The following is an 18,009-nucleotide window of genomic DNA, read 5'->3' as shown; positions in this document are numbered from 1 at the left end:
TGTGTAAGAGTGAGTGTGTGAGCGTGTGTGTAAGAGTGAGTGTGTGTGAGCGTTTGTGTGTATGAGTGAGAGAGTGTTTGAGCGTGTGTGTGAGTATGATTGTGAGTGTGTATAACTGAATGTGCAAGTGTGTGTGTGTGTGAGTGAGTGTGTGAGTGTGTGTGTGTGTATTTCTGCCTCCTCTCATCCTCGTCATACCTTTTCCCAGAAAAACCCCACCGAAAGCCTGACACATCACACACTTTCCAAGAAATCAGGTTTATTTAGTTCTTGACTTTGTTCCTTACACAGACGTTTAGCATACCGACATTTTCTTTTTACAAGGAAACATTTCTTTTAAATAAAAACATTCAGGCTAAATGCAAAAGATAAAAGGCATCTAAAGTGTTTTTGTCGTACGGTTCTGCTCGGTTCCATTCACACAGCCACGTGTACATATATACACACACACGGGACACATCTGTAAATAAAGGCGCAATTAAAGCTCTAATAAAACTCTAAAAAGCATGCGATGGAAGAGAAGCGATGATGTTGGCTGTGTTCCAAACACAAAGCAGCTCTGTTTCCTTTTTCTGCTTCCTGTTTCGATCTAAACGCATGATATGATCAGCATCTGAGATACAATCTTACGTAATCATACAGCTCGGCTTTTACAGATTTATTGATTTAGTCGCCTGAAGCAACCCACAAAAAAGTAAGGACAGATTTAAAAAAGAAAAGAAAAAGAGGGAGGAGCTTTTATCTTTAAAAGGGTGGAGTTCTCATCAGATTCGCTGTGGGTTCTCTGGAGACCTTCCTAGGGTTTTTTTTTTTAGCGCAAACGAAGCTTGGGGCGGATCTGTTTTTAAAAGACGTGTGCGTGAGAGGTGTGGCGCTTCATTCACATCGTCATGTGACTTTTTTTCCCAGTTGTGACTCGTACCATTTTGTCTTAGCCCTGCCCCTATCTAACGCATCACCTCCGAGACTCCGCCCAGAAAACCATCGTAGATCTGTTGGCGTATTAAATCTGAGGCGTGAAAAGGTGGTGGTGTGAAGACTGACCTGTAACGTCGTGCGGTTCGAGGGCTGAGTCTGTTATGTGAAAAATATGATGCATTATTTTCACAGAAAAACCGGATCGGAAAACAAAGCGCGAGAGGATACGTCAGTGTGGGATCGCTGCAGCTCTAATGATCAGGTCTAGCCAGCTGTGTGTGTGTGTGTGTGTATAGTTTATCATCACAGTTGCTGGCTTCTCTTTTCAGTAAGCAGCAAAATCGGATAAAACTCCAGTAAAATATTGTGATATGACGTCCAACCTGCAGATCGCTGTACAGCTCGGAGATCGATCCGGACCTCTGAGCCGCGAGAACAAAATAAAGAAAATTAAAAATGAAAATTAAATTTTAAAAACTGCGTGAAGCTTCGAATGGACGGTGAGCTGTACCTGGCTCGCGCTATAGGTTTAGATTAGCGACACTCACACTCGCGACAACTTCTATACCATAAAGTAATCAGATCTCATCAGACTCGGACCTGACGCTGACGAAGGTGACAGGAAACACACACGTGTCTGCGGCCACGCCGTCGCTCGGAGGCTAGCTGACGTGTGTGTTGAGGGACAGAAGGAACGACTCCTTTACAGCGAGAACAAACACAGAGTAAAAACGAAGATCCGAAATCGGCTCCGGGAGAAAAAAAAACGGACAGGAAAGACGTCTGTCTCGGTCCTGTGGCGTCTGGCATCTGCGCGAGGAAGGAGGGAGCGAGGAGGACGGGAGCGAAGGATTGTATCAGTGTCCGAAAGAGAAACTCGGGAGGAGGATTTACTGCGCCACTCCGAACGTCTCCTGGGAGGCGTAGACCATGTAGAGGAAGCCGTCCTCGTCCCTCTCGCGCTCGTACACCTCGGAAATGGCCGCAGACACCGAGACCATGCTGTGACCGTTGACCAGCAGGAAGAAGGCCTGGTTAGAGTTCAGCTGCAGGCGCCTCCTGGTGGACAAACACGTAATAACACGCTCGTTAACACTTAACACTTCCCCTAGTCACTTCCACTAGCACACACACTTCAGCCATGCTTTCATTTTATTCACATAAAACAGAATATGTAAAATATGATGATGCTGATCTCAGATCTCTGGAATTTAGGTTGGAACAGAAAATCGTCATGCTTGTTACGTTTAATTTCCATAAACCAGATCTGTCACGTACGCTACAGCAGCTAGTATCAGTTAGAAATGTAACATGGGGACGTGACATTACAGGAAACGACGCCGTCGCTCCACTTCACTGTGCTAGCGCCGATGACTGTTGATTATTTTCCTAAATAAAACGGCACGCTAGTGTTTCATTCCTTACACAGTTGTGTGTATGTCAGTAAGAAGTCCTGTAATCAGAACATGTGTGAAATATGCCGGGGAGCTGAAACTGCCATGTTTTCACAACAAAAATAAATAAATAAATAAATAAAAAAGTTTAAATGTTTCCTGGCTGTGATGAGACAATAAGACAAAAAAAAATATTTTTTTAAAAATCTGCAAAAAGTATTTGTCTTAGAAATAGGGGCTGGATTTTAAAAAACATTTTTTCTCAGTTTTTTAAACCCCAAAATTAGTTTTCTAATTTTTCTAACTCAATAACATGGTCAGATCTTCATCATCATCATCATCATCATCATCTCAGGTATGTAAACCATTTCTTGGTTTCTCGGTCAGGTTGATGATCAGGTTCCTCCACAGTCAGGTTCATCCCCTACAGCCTGATGGACGTGTCCACACGGACTCCACAGTGAAGCTCTTCTTACCTGATGATCTTGATGAGTTCGCTCATGTTCACGTGGTCAGGAACCAGAAACTTCGTCTTGTCCAGTATGGGAAGCTGCTTCTCGCCCTTATACCTCTCAATGATCACCTGAAAGAAGATGGGAAACACGGCGGTTCTTAGAAACGAGCGGCTGCAGTGCGTTTGTGTGTGTGTGTGGATCAGAACTCTTCCTGAATTCAAATAAATTGCTTGCTTGTGATTTATTGGAATTCTAGAAGCTTCTTTGTGAGGGGAAGTGGGCGTGGCCAGATGTACGAGTCAGCCGTAGCTGCTGGTTGATAGAAATTGTGTTCAGTCAGCACAATAATAAATAAAAACAAGAATAAACCGGAACGAGTTTCTTACGGTTTCTTGGTTTTAATCGGAAGCCGTGAGCTGTGTCACTGAGAGACGATTCACTCTGAACAAGTTTAGAAATGACCGACACCTCAATGACGCCTGATCTGCCTCAATGCCAGATGTTTGATTTAAAACTCTCGCAGTTCCTCCTGCTGTGTCGACGATGAGCGTCACATTACTCACTCTGAGTGCTGAGTGTTCACGTGAAAATCACCTCCATGTCTCACTCCCTTCAGCAAGGAACAGACATGAAGAGGGAAAATCCCTGCCAGGGTCACCAGACCATCAGCTTCCATCACTTCCTGTTCGCTACAGAGGATACGACCCCTACATCGCTTCTGGTTCTCTACAGAGCATACGACTCCTCAATCACTTCCTGTTCGCTACAGAGGATACGACCCCTACATCGCTTCTGGTTCTCTACAGAGCATACGACTCCTCAATCACTTCCTGTTCGCTACAGAGGATACGACCCCTACATCGCTTCTGGTTCTCTACAGAGCATACGACTCCTCAATCACTTCCTGTTCGCTACAGAGGATACGACCCCTACATCGCTTCTGGTTCTCTACAGAGCATACGACTTTTCAATCACTTCCTGTTCGCTACAGAGGATACGACCCCTACATCGCTTCTGGTTCTCTACAGAGCATACGACTCCTCAATCACTTCCTGTTCGCTACAGAGGATACGACCCCTACATCGCTTCTGGTTCTCTACAGAGCATACGACTCCTCAATCACTTCCTGTTCGCTACAGAGGATACGACCCCTACATCGCTTCTGGTTCTCTACAGAGCATACGACTCCTCAATCACTTCCTGTTCGCTACAGAGGATACGACCCCTACATCGCTTCTGGTTCTCTACAGAGCATACGACTCCTCAATCACTTCCTGTTCGCTACAGAGGATACGACCCCTACATCGCTTCTGGTTCTCTACAGAGCATACGACTCCTCAATCACTTCCTGTTCGCTACAGAGGATACGACCCCTACATCGCTTCTGGTTCTCTACAGAGCATACGACTCCTCAATCACTTCCTGTTCGCTACAGAGGATACGACCCCTACATCGCTTCTGGTTCTCTACAGAGCATACGACTCCTCAATCACTTCCTGTTCGCTACAGAGGATACGACCCCTACATCGCTTCTGGTTCTCTACAGAGCATACGACTCCTCAATCACTTCCTGTTCGCTACAGAGAGAACGACTCCTCCATCACTTCCTGTTCGCTACAGAGGATACGACCCCTACATCGCTTCCAGTTCTCTACAGAGGATATGACTCCTACATCGCTTCCAGTTCTCTACAGAGGATACGACTCCTCCATCACTTCTGGTTCTCTACAGAGGATATGACTCCATCACTTCCTGTTCGCTACAGAGGATATGACTCCATCACTTCCTGCTCACTACAGAGAGAGTGACTCCTCCATCACTTTCTGTTCGCTACAGCAAGAGCGACTCCTCCATCACTTCCTGTTCGCTACAGAGGATCTGACTCCATCACTTCCTGTTCGCTACAGAGGATACGACTCCTCCATCACTTCCTGTTCGCTACAGAGGATACGACTCCTCCATCACTTCCTGTTCGCTACAGAGGATATGACTCCTCCATCACTTCCTGTTCGCTACAGAGGATATGACTCCATCACTTCCTGTTCGCTACAGAGGAAACGACTCCATCACTTCCTGTTTGCTACAGAGGGAGCGACTCGTTTTGTAACAAGCAAACAGATTACTGGCCCGTAGTCTGCTTTCCTATTGGTGCTCAGTCTGCAGGTCAAAGGTCATCTTGATAAAATGTTGCGTTCAGTTCAGAATTTCGATAATTTCCTGAAGTCACAGGTGGCGTGGTTCTAACGTCTGATATCTAAAGTCCAGCGCAGTGAAGTTTGTTAGATCTGACTGCCGTTTAGCTAAAAATTAGAAACAGCAGAGTATCGTGTATCGCCATAGCAACAAGTCAAACACTAAGAATGCTACAATTGAAACGTAAACTGATGGAGCAGGTGGTGATCTGGGAAGAAGCCTCTGCGCTTGAAACACACACACACACACACACCTTACAGGTGGACAATGAACTGAGGTGTTTTTCTGTCCATGCAGCAGATGGGAAGCTGAAGGTCACCTGATCCTGTCACTCAGCCAGTTAATGACTATGCAGCTTCCTCTCTCTCTCTCTCTCTCTCTCTCTCTCTCTCTCTCTCTCTCTCTCTCACTCACTCACTCACTCACTCACTCACTCACTCACTCACTCACTCACTCACTCACTCACACTTATTCTGTTACAGCAGTACGCTCGGTCATGCTGATGGAGCAAGTAACGGAGCTTTCAGCCAGAGGTCATGAGCACACCGACCTGACAACCTACAAACATCTGCTCTAAACACACACCTTACACAAACACACATTATACAAACACACACACACACACACACAAAGATACACAAAATAAAGCTCTCATTTCTTTAACACCTCAGTGAAACTTTCCAGCCAGACTAATCCCAGAAAAACAGTGTTTTTAAGGTGTTAAGTTTAAACACGCTGTGTTGTTTTATATAACAAACCATCTCATCATGCTAACCCCAGATTAGCCAAAAAGCTACTGAATTTGCCACAATGTTTCCTGATCCTATTTATTTATTTTTCTTTCCAATCAATTCGTAGATAGATAAAGACATCATAAAACAGTTTCAAGTCCATGACGATGAATCATCCCCAAGTCCAGCCTCGTGACTCCTCACATGACTCACTGAATCATTTGACTCATCAGTGGAAACTGTGTCTACATTATAACCCCAATTCTGTTCATCTGATCTGAGTGACATAAACTACGTGAAAATTCACGAGATCTAATCTATGAATGTGGGTGGAGCCTGCAACGATTCAGGAAGTAAACTGCACAAGTCTGAGAGCTACATGAGGAGCCTCAAAGTGCCGGATAGTTCATAAGGGTGTGATTTGAGACATGGAGCTTGTTTGTTTTCACGGGCTTCTACGCTTCTACTGGTTATGATGGTTTCAGTCTGAGAGCAGGAGTGTGACGGAATACACCGGAACACTCTAGAACAAACGCTTTTCCTTTTCATCTAATGACCAATCGTGACTCTCCTGTAATGGACATTAAACACTAGACATCTATAAAATCTACAGAGTGTCAGTGTGTATCAATAAATAAATAAATCAATCAATCTCTTCACAGTCGTCAGCATCTCTCTGTGTTCCAGGAAACGACTTACCGGAATTTTGTTGGGATGCTGCTCTCGGATCTGCCTCACATCGTCCACTCTCTGTTCTGTAGAAACATCACCAACACAAACACGTCACATCGCCACGTCACACTCTGACCTAAACCATCACGTCTGTTTCTTCTGTTTACAGCACGTGCACCTCAGATTCTGCTTTCTGATTGGTCAGAAGGTGTTTTGTAAGGGCTGTAACAGGTTCCAGGTAACCATACAGTGGTCACGCAACCCTTACGATGAACAGATTTACGTGGAACTGATGATAACGCTGACAAGATGTTTATTGAATATGGATGGAAGGAGTCTCCAGTGTGAGTGGAGATGGATGTGATTAGTGAAGCATCGCTGTATGGTTAACCTGTTACAGCCTTTTGCAAAACACCTTCTAACCAATCAGAAAGCAGAACCGGACTTAAGTTTAACTTAAATAAGCCTCAATATTGTGCTTTAAATATCCAGGAGAAGTGAACTCTCCAGTAAATAAATATAACAAAATAATCTGCTTTAATACGCAAGCAGGTGATGTTATATTCATAAAGTTCTTAGTGTTTAAATCTAACTGGACTCTTAAATGAAGAGAAAAAAAGTGCTATTGATAGTAAAGGTAGACATTTTGAAGAATAAAAAAGCTTTACTGTTTATTCCTAAATAAATAAATAAATAAATAAATAAACATCGCGTGTTTAATACGCAGAAAGACGAGATCATATTCATATTTTTGTTGTTGTTTTATTTCTTGATTTTTTTAACGTTTTCCTGAAGCTTTAAAAACCCTAATATCTTAGAAATTTTATATATATATATATATATATATATATATATATATATATATAAAGCTTATATTAACTAAATAAATAAATAAAAGTCCCAACACTTGACCGCAGTCGCTTGTTTTGCCAGAACAGTGGCTCTGTTCCAAACCGCAAACTTCCGCACTTACAGAGCGTGACGTCACCAACGGTCGCTTTGCAACTGAGCTACCAAAATGGCGTCGTTACAGGCAGCCTACATAGTGCGGTAGTGCACTTTTCAGAACTTAGCCATCGTAGCTTCGTATAGCACAATAGGCCACTGGGGTCAACAAAACGAGGCCCGAGAGCGTTAAAGTTGGCTGATAAGACTATCTAGAAAGTTCGATAGACCTCGTGACGGTTTAAGAATCCTTATCTTTTCTTATAAAAATGTTATAAAATTCACATTTGTTCATTTCGAGTCGATTCGGGACTTTTGTTAACGTCCCATCCCCCAATTCTGCAGTGAAACGTCCCCCGGTGTGTTTTGTGGTCTGGAGAATAGATTGCGACATTAAACTGATCATGTTGAAGGATACTGATCGTCTAATCTTATATAATATAGGATGTAAGCTCAGATAATGTTTTAGAAATGCTAACCAGGCTAATTTAACTCGATAACAGATGTTGGGTTTGGACATGACCTAGTTTTCACGACCTGACTCTTCTCGTGTTTACAAAACTGGCTTTAAATAACTGAAATGCTTTAATAACAAAGCATTTAAATAAGTGTCCGAGGACGTCATGGAGAGATGGACTGTTACTTGGACATTGAGATGTCATATGACGAATCGTTAATTAAGTACATTTTAACAGAAAAATAAGAAAGAAAGGAAATCGAAAGCAAACACTGTGTTGGTGCGTTCAATGCGCGGAATGTGCGAATGTGTTTATTAGTCATAATCGCGCTTACCAAACGTCCTCCTTTGTTTAAACGTTTTTTCTGAAGGCATATTCCTCTCTGTGTTTGTCCTCTTCGCCGCAGAACACTCTCACACTCGTCTTTGTCCCTTCGCAGTTTCTCTGTGTATAAAAGCACAGCACACCCTGTACCCTTTTCCCCCCTTCTTTTTTTTCTTCTCCTCACCGTGTTGTGTTTCTGACCTGCAAAACAAAGCGGTCAGCTGACCGGTGACGTCACCCAGGAGGCGAGGCTGACATCATCTGCCAAGACCTCCTCTAAAACTTTATTTGTTTATTTCATTTTGTTCCATTTCTACTTCTTGTTCTTGTTCTTCTTCTTTTTCTTCTTAGTAGTAAGCAGAGAAACACTAATGCGGTAATTTAAAGTCATTTTGTGACAAAGTTAAAGCAGCAAATATAATAATAATAATAATAATAATAATAATTATTATTATTATTATTATTATTATGAAATAATTTGTGAACTTATTGTACATTAGAGCTTTTTAAAATAATAGATCTTTTACATACATCCATTTTTGTATTTCCCATGTGCAAAAAAATCATAAACTTTTTTTAAATTAATAAAAATCTATATTTTCATATATTTACTTCATTTTAATTTTAATAATTATATTGTGCAAATTATCATTGGATTATTATATTATATTATATTATATTATATTATATTATATTATATTATATTATATTATATTATATTATATTATATTATATTATAATGATTCATTTACCATGAGCTCCATAGCCAGTGTTTTTTAAATTTATTTATGTTTTTAAATAAATATACTCATTTGTAGTTATATAGTCAAGACCATGATTTTTTTTAATCACAAGCCACTGAGGGAAAAGGGGATATATAAAATCAATAAATAACTAAAAAACAAAATAAAATAAGTAGATGCATGCAATAATACAAATGTATTATTATTATTATTATTATTATTATTATTATTATTATTATTATTATTATTATTATTATATAAAATGTTTATAATTTAACAGCAAATAAAACCTAAAATTAAAAATGTGATATTAGAAATGAATTAAAAAAACAGTATAAAGTGATATTAAAAATTAAAATGATCTAAATATATAACAATAACTATATCTCATTTATCTGCATTTAATTTTTTATTGTATATTTATGTTCAATAAATACTGTAATAATGTTTATATATATATATATATATATATATATATATATATATATATATATATATATATATATATATATAAATTAAATAATGTGGTCGGATGTCTAATATTTATTATACTATGTATTTATTTACATTTGATATTTATTTTAAAGAAGAAAAAAAAAGTTTTATTTGTTCACATCTCGTGTTTTTTGTTTTTGTTTCTGTTCTTTTATTTAATTCGATAGTAACTGATCAGGGCTGGTGTGATAGTGTCGTGACGTGAGAAACACGTGATGCAGGCGACGTGAGCAGCTGCAGGAGACAAGGAAGGAAGTGCTATTGAGCAACGAGACTGAAAATCAGCAGGAAGTCCCAGCAGATGTGTCGTCAGATCGGATCTTCTCACATCCAACAATCTGCAATGGATTTAAAAGTTTACACACCCCTGTTAAAAATGTCAGGTTGCTGTGATGTAAGAAGTGAAACCAAGATAAATCACAGATCTTTTTCTGTCTTTAATATAAAAATGAACCAACATTCAGGTGTAATACAACTGGACATGATTTGAGAATGAAGAAGAACATTAAATGTATCATGATATAAACACTGTGAAGTTCATCATCGACAAGCCACCATCAAGAACAGGACGTTCCTCCAAAACTGACCAAAAGCCACAAAGAAAAGTTATGAGGGAGGCTGCTGAGGGATCTACAGCAACATTAAAGAAGCTGCAGGAACATCTGGAGACTACTGCTCACTCCCTCATCTGTCACCCAGTCAAGCTCAGCTCAAAGCAGACAGGTCTGATGAGGGAAGGGAAGAACTTCAGCTCCATCTGATCAGCCAAAGACCACGGTGAAATGAAGCACAGGGTTTGGTAGCATCACCTGCTGAAGCTGCTTCTCTTCAGCTGGGACTGGAGCTCTATCAGGTTGGAGAGAAAGACTGATATCTCCACATGCTGATCTCTTCCACTTTAAGCACGATAACGAACCAAAGCACAAACACAAGGAACGGTCTAAATCCGATCAGGATCCTGTGGAATGACTCGCAGAGGGAGGAGTGCAGGAGATGACTTAATAAAGATGACTTTTATCCAATATAGTATGAGTTAAGGGGTATTATTTCAGTTGTATTTCCACATGACAGACACCTGTGACATTAACAGGGGTGTGTAAACTTTTGCACATGTAGAGATATCATATAGAATCATGAACGTAGAAAACGTACAGAAGACAGAGATTCGTTACTTAAAGTGACCGATGATGTCGACACGTCCTTCCTACATGCTGTGTGTGTGTGTTTGTGTGTGTGTGTGTGTGTTGTGTGTGTGGAGTGTGTATAGTAGTCCAGCTGGCTGCTGCTCGCACATATTGTCATACATATTATATGAGTGTTCCTAAAGAGTTATGCAGCGTGAGTCGTTTTGGAAATGGACTGAATTAGAAACTCGAGCCAGATTGATGGAGTTAAATGTCACAGCGTAGGAGGCACCTTGGCAATTCTGACAGCACACACACACACACACACACACACGATCCGGTCATCATCTTCATCATTGTACTCATCAGTGGAGTACAAATGACAAATGTGCACTGAGTTGAACATGAAGTACACACACTTTAGAAAAACAGACTTTCTTTATATATGCACATGTGTGTATGAGTATGGGTGTGTGTGTGTGTATGTGTGTGTGTGTGCGTGTGCGTGTTTGGGTGATCTGCTGTGAGCTGAACAAGTCAGATATGTCTGATATCATTTCAACGATCGTTTGAATTTTAAATCAATTCACTACCTGATGAAACACACACACACACACACACACTCACATATTCATTTGCACTTGATCCGGTTATCATCATCCTCTTCATCATCATCAGTGGAGTACAAATGACAAATGTGACTGTGTGTGTATATGCACGTGTATATACACTATATTGCCAAAAGTATCCTCTCACCTGCCTTGACTCGCATATGAACTTAAGTGACATCCCATTCCTAATCCATAGGGTTCAATATGACGTCGGTCCACCCTTTGCAGCTATAACAGCTTCAACTCTTCTGGGAAGGCTGTCCACAAGGTTTAGGAGTGTGTTTATGGGAATTTTTGACCATTCTTCCAGAAGCGCATTTGTGAGGTCACACACTGATGTTGGACGAGAAGGCCTGGCTCTCAGTCTCCGCTCTAATTCATCCCAAAGGTGTTCTATCGGGTTGAGGTCAGGACTCTGTGCAGGCCAGTCAAGTTCCTCCACACCAGACTCTGTCATCCATGTCTTTATGGACCTTGCTTTGTGCACTGGTGCACAGTCATGTTGGAAGAGGAAGGGGCCAGCTCCAAACTGTTCCCACAAAGTTGGGAGCATGAAATTGTCCAAAATGTCTTGGTATGCTGAAGCATTCAGAGTTCCTTTCACTGGAACTAAGGGGCCAAGCCCAGCTCCTGAAAAACAACCCCACACCGTAATCCCCCCTCCACCAAACTTTACACTTGGCACAATGCAGTCAGACAAGTACCGTTCTCCTGGCAACCGCCAAACCCAGACTCGTCCATCAGATTGCCAGATGGAGAAACGTGATTCGTCACTCCAGAGAACGCGTCTCCACTGCTCTAGAGTCCAGTGGCGGCGTGCTTTACACCACTGCATCCGATGCTTTGCATTGCACTTGGTGATGTATGGCTTGGATGCAGCTGCTCGGCCATGGAAACCCATTCCATGAAGCTCTCTGCGCACTGTTCTTGAGCTAATCTGAAGGCCACATGAAGTTTGGAGGTCTGTAGCGATTGACTCTGCAGAAAGTTGGTGACCTCTTCGCACTATGCGCCTCAGCATCCGCTGACCCCGCTCCGTCAGTTTACGTGGCCTACCACTTCGTGGCTGAGTTGCTGTCGTTCCCAAACACTTCCACGTTCTTATAATACAGCTGACAGTTGACTGTGGAATATTTAGGAGCGAGGAAATTTCACGACTGGATTTGTTGCACAGGTGGCATCCTATCACAGTTCCACGCTGGAATTCACTGAGCTCCTGAGAGCGACCCATTCTTTCACAAATGTTTGTAAAAACAGTCTGCATGCCTAGGTGCTTGATTTTATACACCTGTGGCCATGGAAGTGATTGGAACACCTGATTCTGATTATTTGGATGGGTGAGCGAATACTTTTGGCAATATAGTGTATGTGTGTGTGTGTGTGTGTGTTTCATCAGGTGGTGGTCATTAAAATGATATCAACCATGTCACACACACACACACACACACACTCATACACACATGGTCCGGTCATCATCATCATCTCCATCATCATCTTTATCTTCATCATTATCAGTGGAGTACAAATGACAAATGTGACTGTGTGTGTATGCACGTGTATATGAGTGTGTGTGTGTGTGTGTTTCATCAGGTGGTGAATTGATTTAAAATTCAAATGATCATTAAAATGATATCAACCATGTTGCACACGCACACACATGCACACACACACACACACACATGCACACACACACACACACACACACACTGGACTGTTCTGTTATTTGCATGTTTATCCATTCCATATTATTCTTGTATTTGGTAGAAGTTACAGAACTTTCTACTGATATAAACAGTGTGTGTGTTGTGCTGCATCACCAGGCCGCCGAATCATCACCAGGCCGCTGTGGTGTGATGAAGTGAAGCGTCCTGTAACAGCACAAGACTGAAGTAGCTCAAGTGGTTAAGGCTCTGGGTCATTGACCAGAAGATCGGGGCCCCAGCACTGCCAATCTGCCACCGCTGGGCCCTTGAGCAAGGCCTAAAACCCACCCTGCTCCAGGGGGCACTACATCATGTCTGACCCTGCTCTCTGACCCCCAACCCGCAAGGATGGGATATGAGAAGAAAGAATTTCACTGTGCAGTAATGTATATGTGACTGCAGTGTTACAATCTGAAATACTGTAGCCTACAAAGAAGGAAAACCCCTGACCCCATCCCGCCACCTGACCACACATGACCCGTGACCAGACCTGCAGTTGTAGAACTGAAGAAAGACTCTTTTATATTCAGATTCCTGCTCTGCCTCACTAACATAGCATTTCATCTTACACGAATTCAGCATCATATTTGCGAAAACGTTGAGGTCAGTGCGTCCTGTGATCATCGTAATGACCATTTTCTTAAATAAGAAATCTAACGTTAGATGGCAGCAATGACAGATTTTTATGGTGGATGTGAATAAGCCTGTCATAATAATAATAATAATAATAATAATAATAATAATAATAATAATAATAATAATAATAATAATAATAATAATAATAATGCATTTTATTTATATAGGCGCCTTTATGGTCACCAAAGGTCACCTTCCAGATAAAAGATAAAACAAGATAACATTGATAAAGATAACACTGAGTAGTAAAACAATATTAAATGAAACATGAGACAGTGTTATAATTATCATAATTATGTCGCGTATGGCTAGTTACGCTTTTAGCTAAGTAAGCTAATGTAATCATTAACTCTTGAGCAGCATTCTACATTAAAATTACTGATGATATTCAACAACACAATAACCCCAACTTTCATTGCTGATATTTGACCAGTCCCCAAGTAACACAGAGTTTTATTATAGAGTTCTTTATGTAAAGCAGGATAAGATTACCGCACAGATACTGTAATCACACACCAAAGCATTATTTACTAAATACTGAAATACTGACTGTGCTGAATTTCAACTTCCTCTGAATCTGTAGAGCAGGAAGTCTCTGTTAAAGTCAACCTGCTTAGATCCTCACTGGTCATTTGTTTAAAACTAATTCCCAGGACACAGGAGTGTCCAGCACACATTAGTTATTCTGTATGAGTGAAGCACTTAATACTGTTAAATGTGTTAAATTTCAATTGATCATCAAAATATAAAGGTCTTGAGTATTTCTCAATTGTTTAATTAATTAACGAATGCTTTTTTAAAAAATGAATAAATAATCCCCTAATATTTATGTTTCATGAATTTTGATCACAATATTTCCTTGTCATTAAAAAAAAACTTACCATGTTTCGCACACACACACACAAACACACACACACACACACATGCACACACACACACACACACACACACGCACACACACACACACACGCACACACACACGCACACACACACACTCATTCGTTCATTAAACACAAACATCCAAGTCCGACATGACTAATATATTTTTTTCCGCTATCCTCCCTTTTCTTCCCAACACACACACACACACACACACACACACCCCTCCTTCCACAGAGAGAACTTCACACTGTTTATTGCTCTTTATAGTATTAATTTTACATATTTAACACCGTTTTTAGAAACAGCACCGATGTTTTGTGCAATACACTACTGTGTGTGTGTGTGTATGTTTGTGTGTGTGTGAATCACCACACTGTGTTCAGTTGGCTGCCGGTGATGGCAGATGTCCTGTAGGAAGCTCAGTTGGAAAGAACCTTTCCTGATCTTTCCCTTTGAGTTTTCCCCTGAGTTTTTCAATTCAGTTTATGTGTGTAGAAATTTTAATAACACACAAAGGAGTTTTACAGAAACAGAGAAATATAAAGTTATAGATTTATCCCTAATGAGTGAGTCAGAGGTGACGGTGGTGAGGAAAAACTTAAACACTAAAAAATGGGATTATAAATCATTATAAACACCAGAGAGTGTGATTATAAATCATTATAAACACCAGAGAGTGGGATTATAAATCATTATAAACACCAGAGAGTGGGATTATAAATCATTATAAACACCAGAGAATGTGATTATAAATCATTATAAACACAGAGAGTGGGATTATAAATCATTATAAACACCAGAGAATGTGATTATAAATCATTATAAACACCAGAGAATGTGATTATAAATCATTATAAACACCAGAGAATGTGATTATAAATCATTATAAACACCAGAGAGTGGGATTATAAATCATTATAAACACCAGAGAGTGGGATTATAAATCATTATAAACACCAGAGAGTGGGATTATAAATCATTATAAACACCAGAGAGTGGGATTATAAATCATTATAAACACCAGAGAGTGGGATTATAAATCATTATAAACACCAGAGAGTGGGATTATAAATCATTATAAACACCAGAGAGTGGGATTATAAATCATTATAAACACCAGAGAATGGGATTATAAATCATTATAAACACCAGAGAATGTGATTATAAATCATTATAAACACCAGAGAGTGGGATTATAAATCATTATAAACACCAGAGAGTGGGATTATAAATCATTATAAACACCAGAGAGTGGGATTATAAATCATTATAAACACCAGAGAATGTGATTATAAATCATTATAAACACCGGAGAATGTGATTATAAATCATTATAAACACCAGAGAGTGGGATTATAAATCATTATAAACACCAGAGAGTGGGATTATAAATCATTATAAACACCAGAGAGTGGGATTATAAATCATTATAAACACCAGAGAATGGGATTATAAATCATTATAAACAACAGACTGTGTGTCTACCTGTCTGGGTGTCTGCCTGTCTGTCTCTCTGTCTGTCTGGACTTAGGCCATCACTGTTTACTCCTTCGGTAAATGGTGATGTTAATAAACATTTCCGTCGGCTCAAATCCCACGCGGCACTTCCTCTCTACATGCTGCAGGGGGCGCTCTTCAACAACCACACACGTGTCATAGTGACGTCACTGGCGGTGAGTTTTAGTCTCTACAAAAGCAAAGCGTCATATGCAGCTTATGAACACGCACATCCATATCCATATCTCATAAACAGCTTCAGAGACACGAAGGACTTCAGCTCCACATTGTCTCTACATTCTCTAATCATTTTAGAGGTTATGCTCTGTTACTGTCTTTATACATCTACTGCAATTTATTTATTTACTTGCTTATTTATTTATACTACAACAGATGAATAATAATAATAATAATAATAACAATAATAATAATAATAACAACAATAATAATAATAATAATAATAATAATAATAATAATAATAATAATAAAATAATTTGTTACTAAATTGCCCAAGAAAAAGACCACAATATACATTTCACCTGAAGGACAAAAAGACGTTTAATCTGAATTAACTCAGATTTTATTGGGCTTTTTTTGTTTTGTTTTGTTTTTATTTGCAGCAATTTTAAAATCAATCTACAGTTGATTAATATTTAAATATTTTAAATATCATATATTAAACATGATAAAAACAAAAAGCTTATTTTTCTTTTTCTGATTATTATTATTATTATTATTATTATTATTATTATTTAAGAAAAGCGATCAGTTGAATCTCATGAATTTTATAAATAATTTGTTCTTCATGCAGTATGTTATGAGCAGAAACATTAAGTGTGTGTGTGTGTGTAATCAATTAATTAATTAAGGGATCTGATTTTCCACATCTGATCTCACTCCAGACTTGAAAAAGTCGACTCTCTGTTCATTTCTTATTATGAATGTCAGAGGACTGACAAGATTAGATTAGACACCAGCAGGACACCCAACCCCCTGGAGGAGGAGGAGGAGGTCATGCAAGAGGAGATGGTTCTGAAGGAGGAGGTGGTGAAGAGGTAAAGGAGACAGAGGTGGATGAGATGGAGGAAGAGGGGGAGATGGAGAAGGTGGAGGTAAAGGAGGAGGTGTTAGGGATAGAGGTGGACAAGCAGGTGGTGGAGGGGATAGAGGTCCATGAAGAGGCCAGGACTAGAAGAACCTCTGTGTTTTGAAGAGATAAGATGACGTTCCAGAGAGACGCTGTGTTTCTGTTGTGTAGAAATGTAGAGAAACCCACAGAGAAGATTTACTCGGGAATAATAACAAAACTGCAGAGTGACGTGGAACGGAAACAAAATGAACGACTTTTCGGCGGTTTTACTGACGTTATTTTACCTCCTCTAAATCTTCTCAAATACTGAAGATGGACAAAATGATAACTAAGTCACTAACATCACTCATGAGCTAAATTAAAATAAAGAAAGAAATAAACTACTCCAATGACAGATTTTTGTTAAAGTTGACCTGAACAGTTTTGCTACATAAAGAAAAAAACAAAAACGAAAACCTAAAAAAATCCGTTTTTTATCCTGGCATCTAACAGAAAAATCTAAAATCTGATAAAAAAAAAAGTCAGATTTTAAAAAATTAAATTTGAATTTAATTTAAATTAAATTAAATATTAAAAAATTATACCTGAGAATCTGAATTCAGAGTAACGGATTTGTTAAATAAAAAATATCTCTGCTTAACGCAGGCTGCTGAAAGCTCTGCTTTTTCTGAAGATGTGTTAAACGTTGTAGTTTAAAGGTTCTCAGTAATCGCTGGAGGAAAATCACCTTACGCTTCTACTCAATGATTATCTTTTATTTTTTCCTCCCCGTTCTCTCAAACACTAACAGCGCTTTTAAAGCGTCCATTGAGAATTTGAGAAGGCCGCCTTCACGATTCCTGAGGTCGACCCCTTATGGCCGCTGCTCTGCTCCGGTTACCATGGTAACTGGACGTCCTACGCTGTACGGGAAAAATAAAAACTCCCACTCGCAACTTATTGTTGCTTTCTGAACAATGAATATTCAGAACTGTGACAGTATAGAAAACCTTCTTTTTAGCCAGCTCTTTTATTGGAAGATTCCATGCGAATACATGTGATGCTGTTAGGTGACCACACACACACACACACACACACACTGAATTAGACAGGATGTAATGTTGTGTCTTGTGGTGTAGAAAAGACCTCAAACACAAGC

General features: G+C 39.7%; 1 protein-coding gene across 1 annotated transcript; it reads right to left on the bottom strand.

The window, feature by feature from the left end:
• Positions 1-242: 242 nt before the first annotated feature.
• Positions 243-8,302, bottom strand: map1lc3b (microtubule-associated protein 1 light chain 3 beta). The gene is made up of 4 exons (XM_058397143.1): positions 8,101-8,302; positions 6,391-6,446; positions 2,789-2,895; positions 243-1,977 (listed from the first exon to the last, which is right to left on the bottom strand). The coding sequence occupies exons 1-4, from the start codon at positions 8,138-8,140 to the stop codon at positions 1,809-1,811; spliced, it is 372 nt and encodes a 123-aa protein (XP_058253126.1). The 5' UTR covers positions 8,141-8,302; the 3' UTR covers positions 243-1,808.
• Between the last annotated feature and the right edge of the window lie 9,707 nt (positions 8,303-18,009).

Source organism: Hemibagrus wyckioides, linkage group LG08 (genome assembly GCF_019097595.1).
Source record: "Hemibagrus wyckioides isolate EC202008001 linkage group LG08, SWU_Hwy_1.0, whole genome shotgun sequence".
In the NCBI taxonomy this organism is placed as follows: Eukaryota; Metazoa; Chordata; class Actinopteri; order Siluriformes; family Bagridae; genus Hemibagrus; species Hemibagrus wyckioides.
This window is presented reverse-complemented; position numbering and strand designations above follow the sequence as displayed.

What these genes read in the sequence shown, in the direction of transcription:
- map1lc3b (XM_058397143.1), bottom strand. Translation starts at nt 8,140, where the DNA reads ATGCCTTCAGAAAAAACGTTTAAACAAAGGAGGACGTTTG. An exon ending in TAAACAAAGGAGGACGTTTG is followed by an intron (nt 6,447 to 8,100) that starts GTAAGCGCGATT and finishes ATGTTTCTACAG; the next exon opens with AACAGAGAGTGGACGATGTG. An exon ending in AGCATCCCAACAAAATTCCG is followed by an intron (nt 2,896 to 6,390) that starts GTAAGTCGTTTC and finishes ATCTTCTTTCAG; the next exon opens with GTGATCATTGAGAGGTATAA.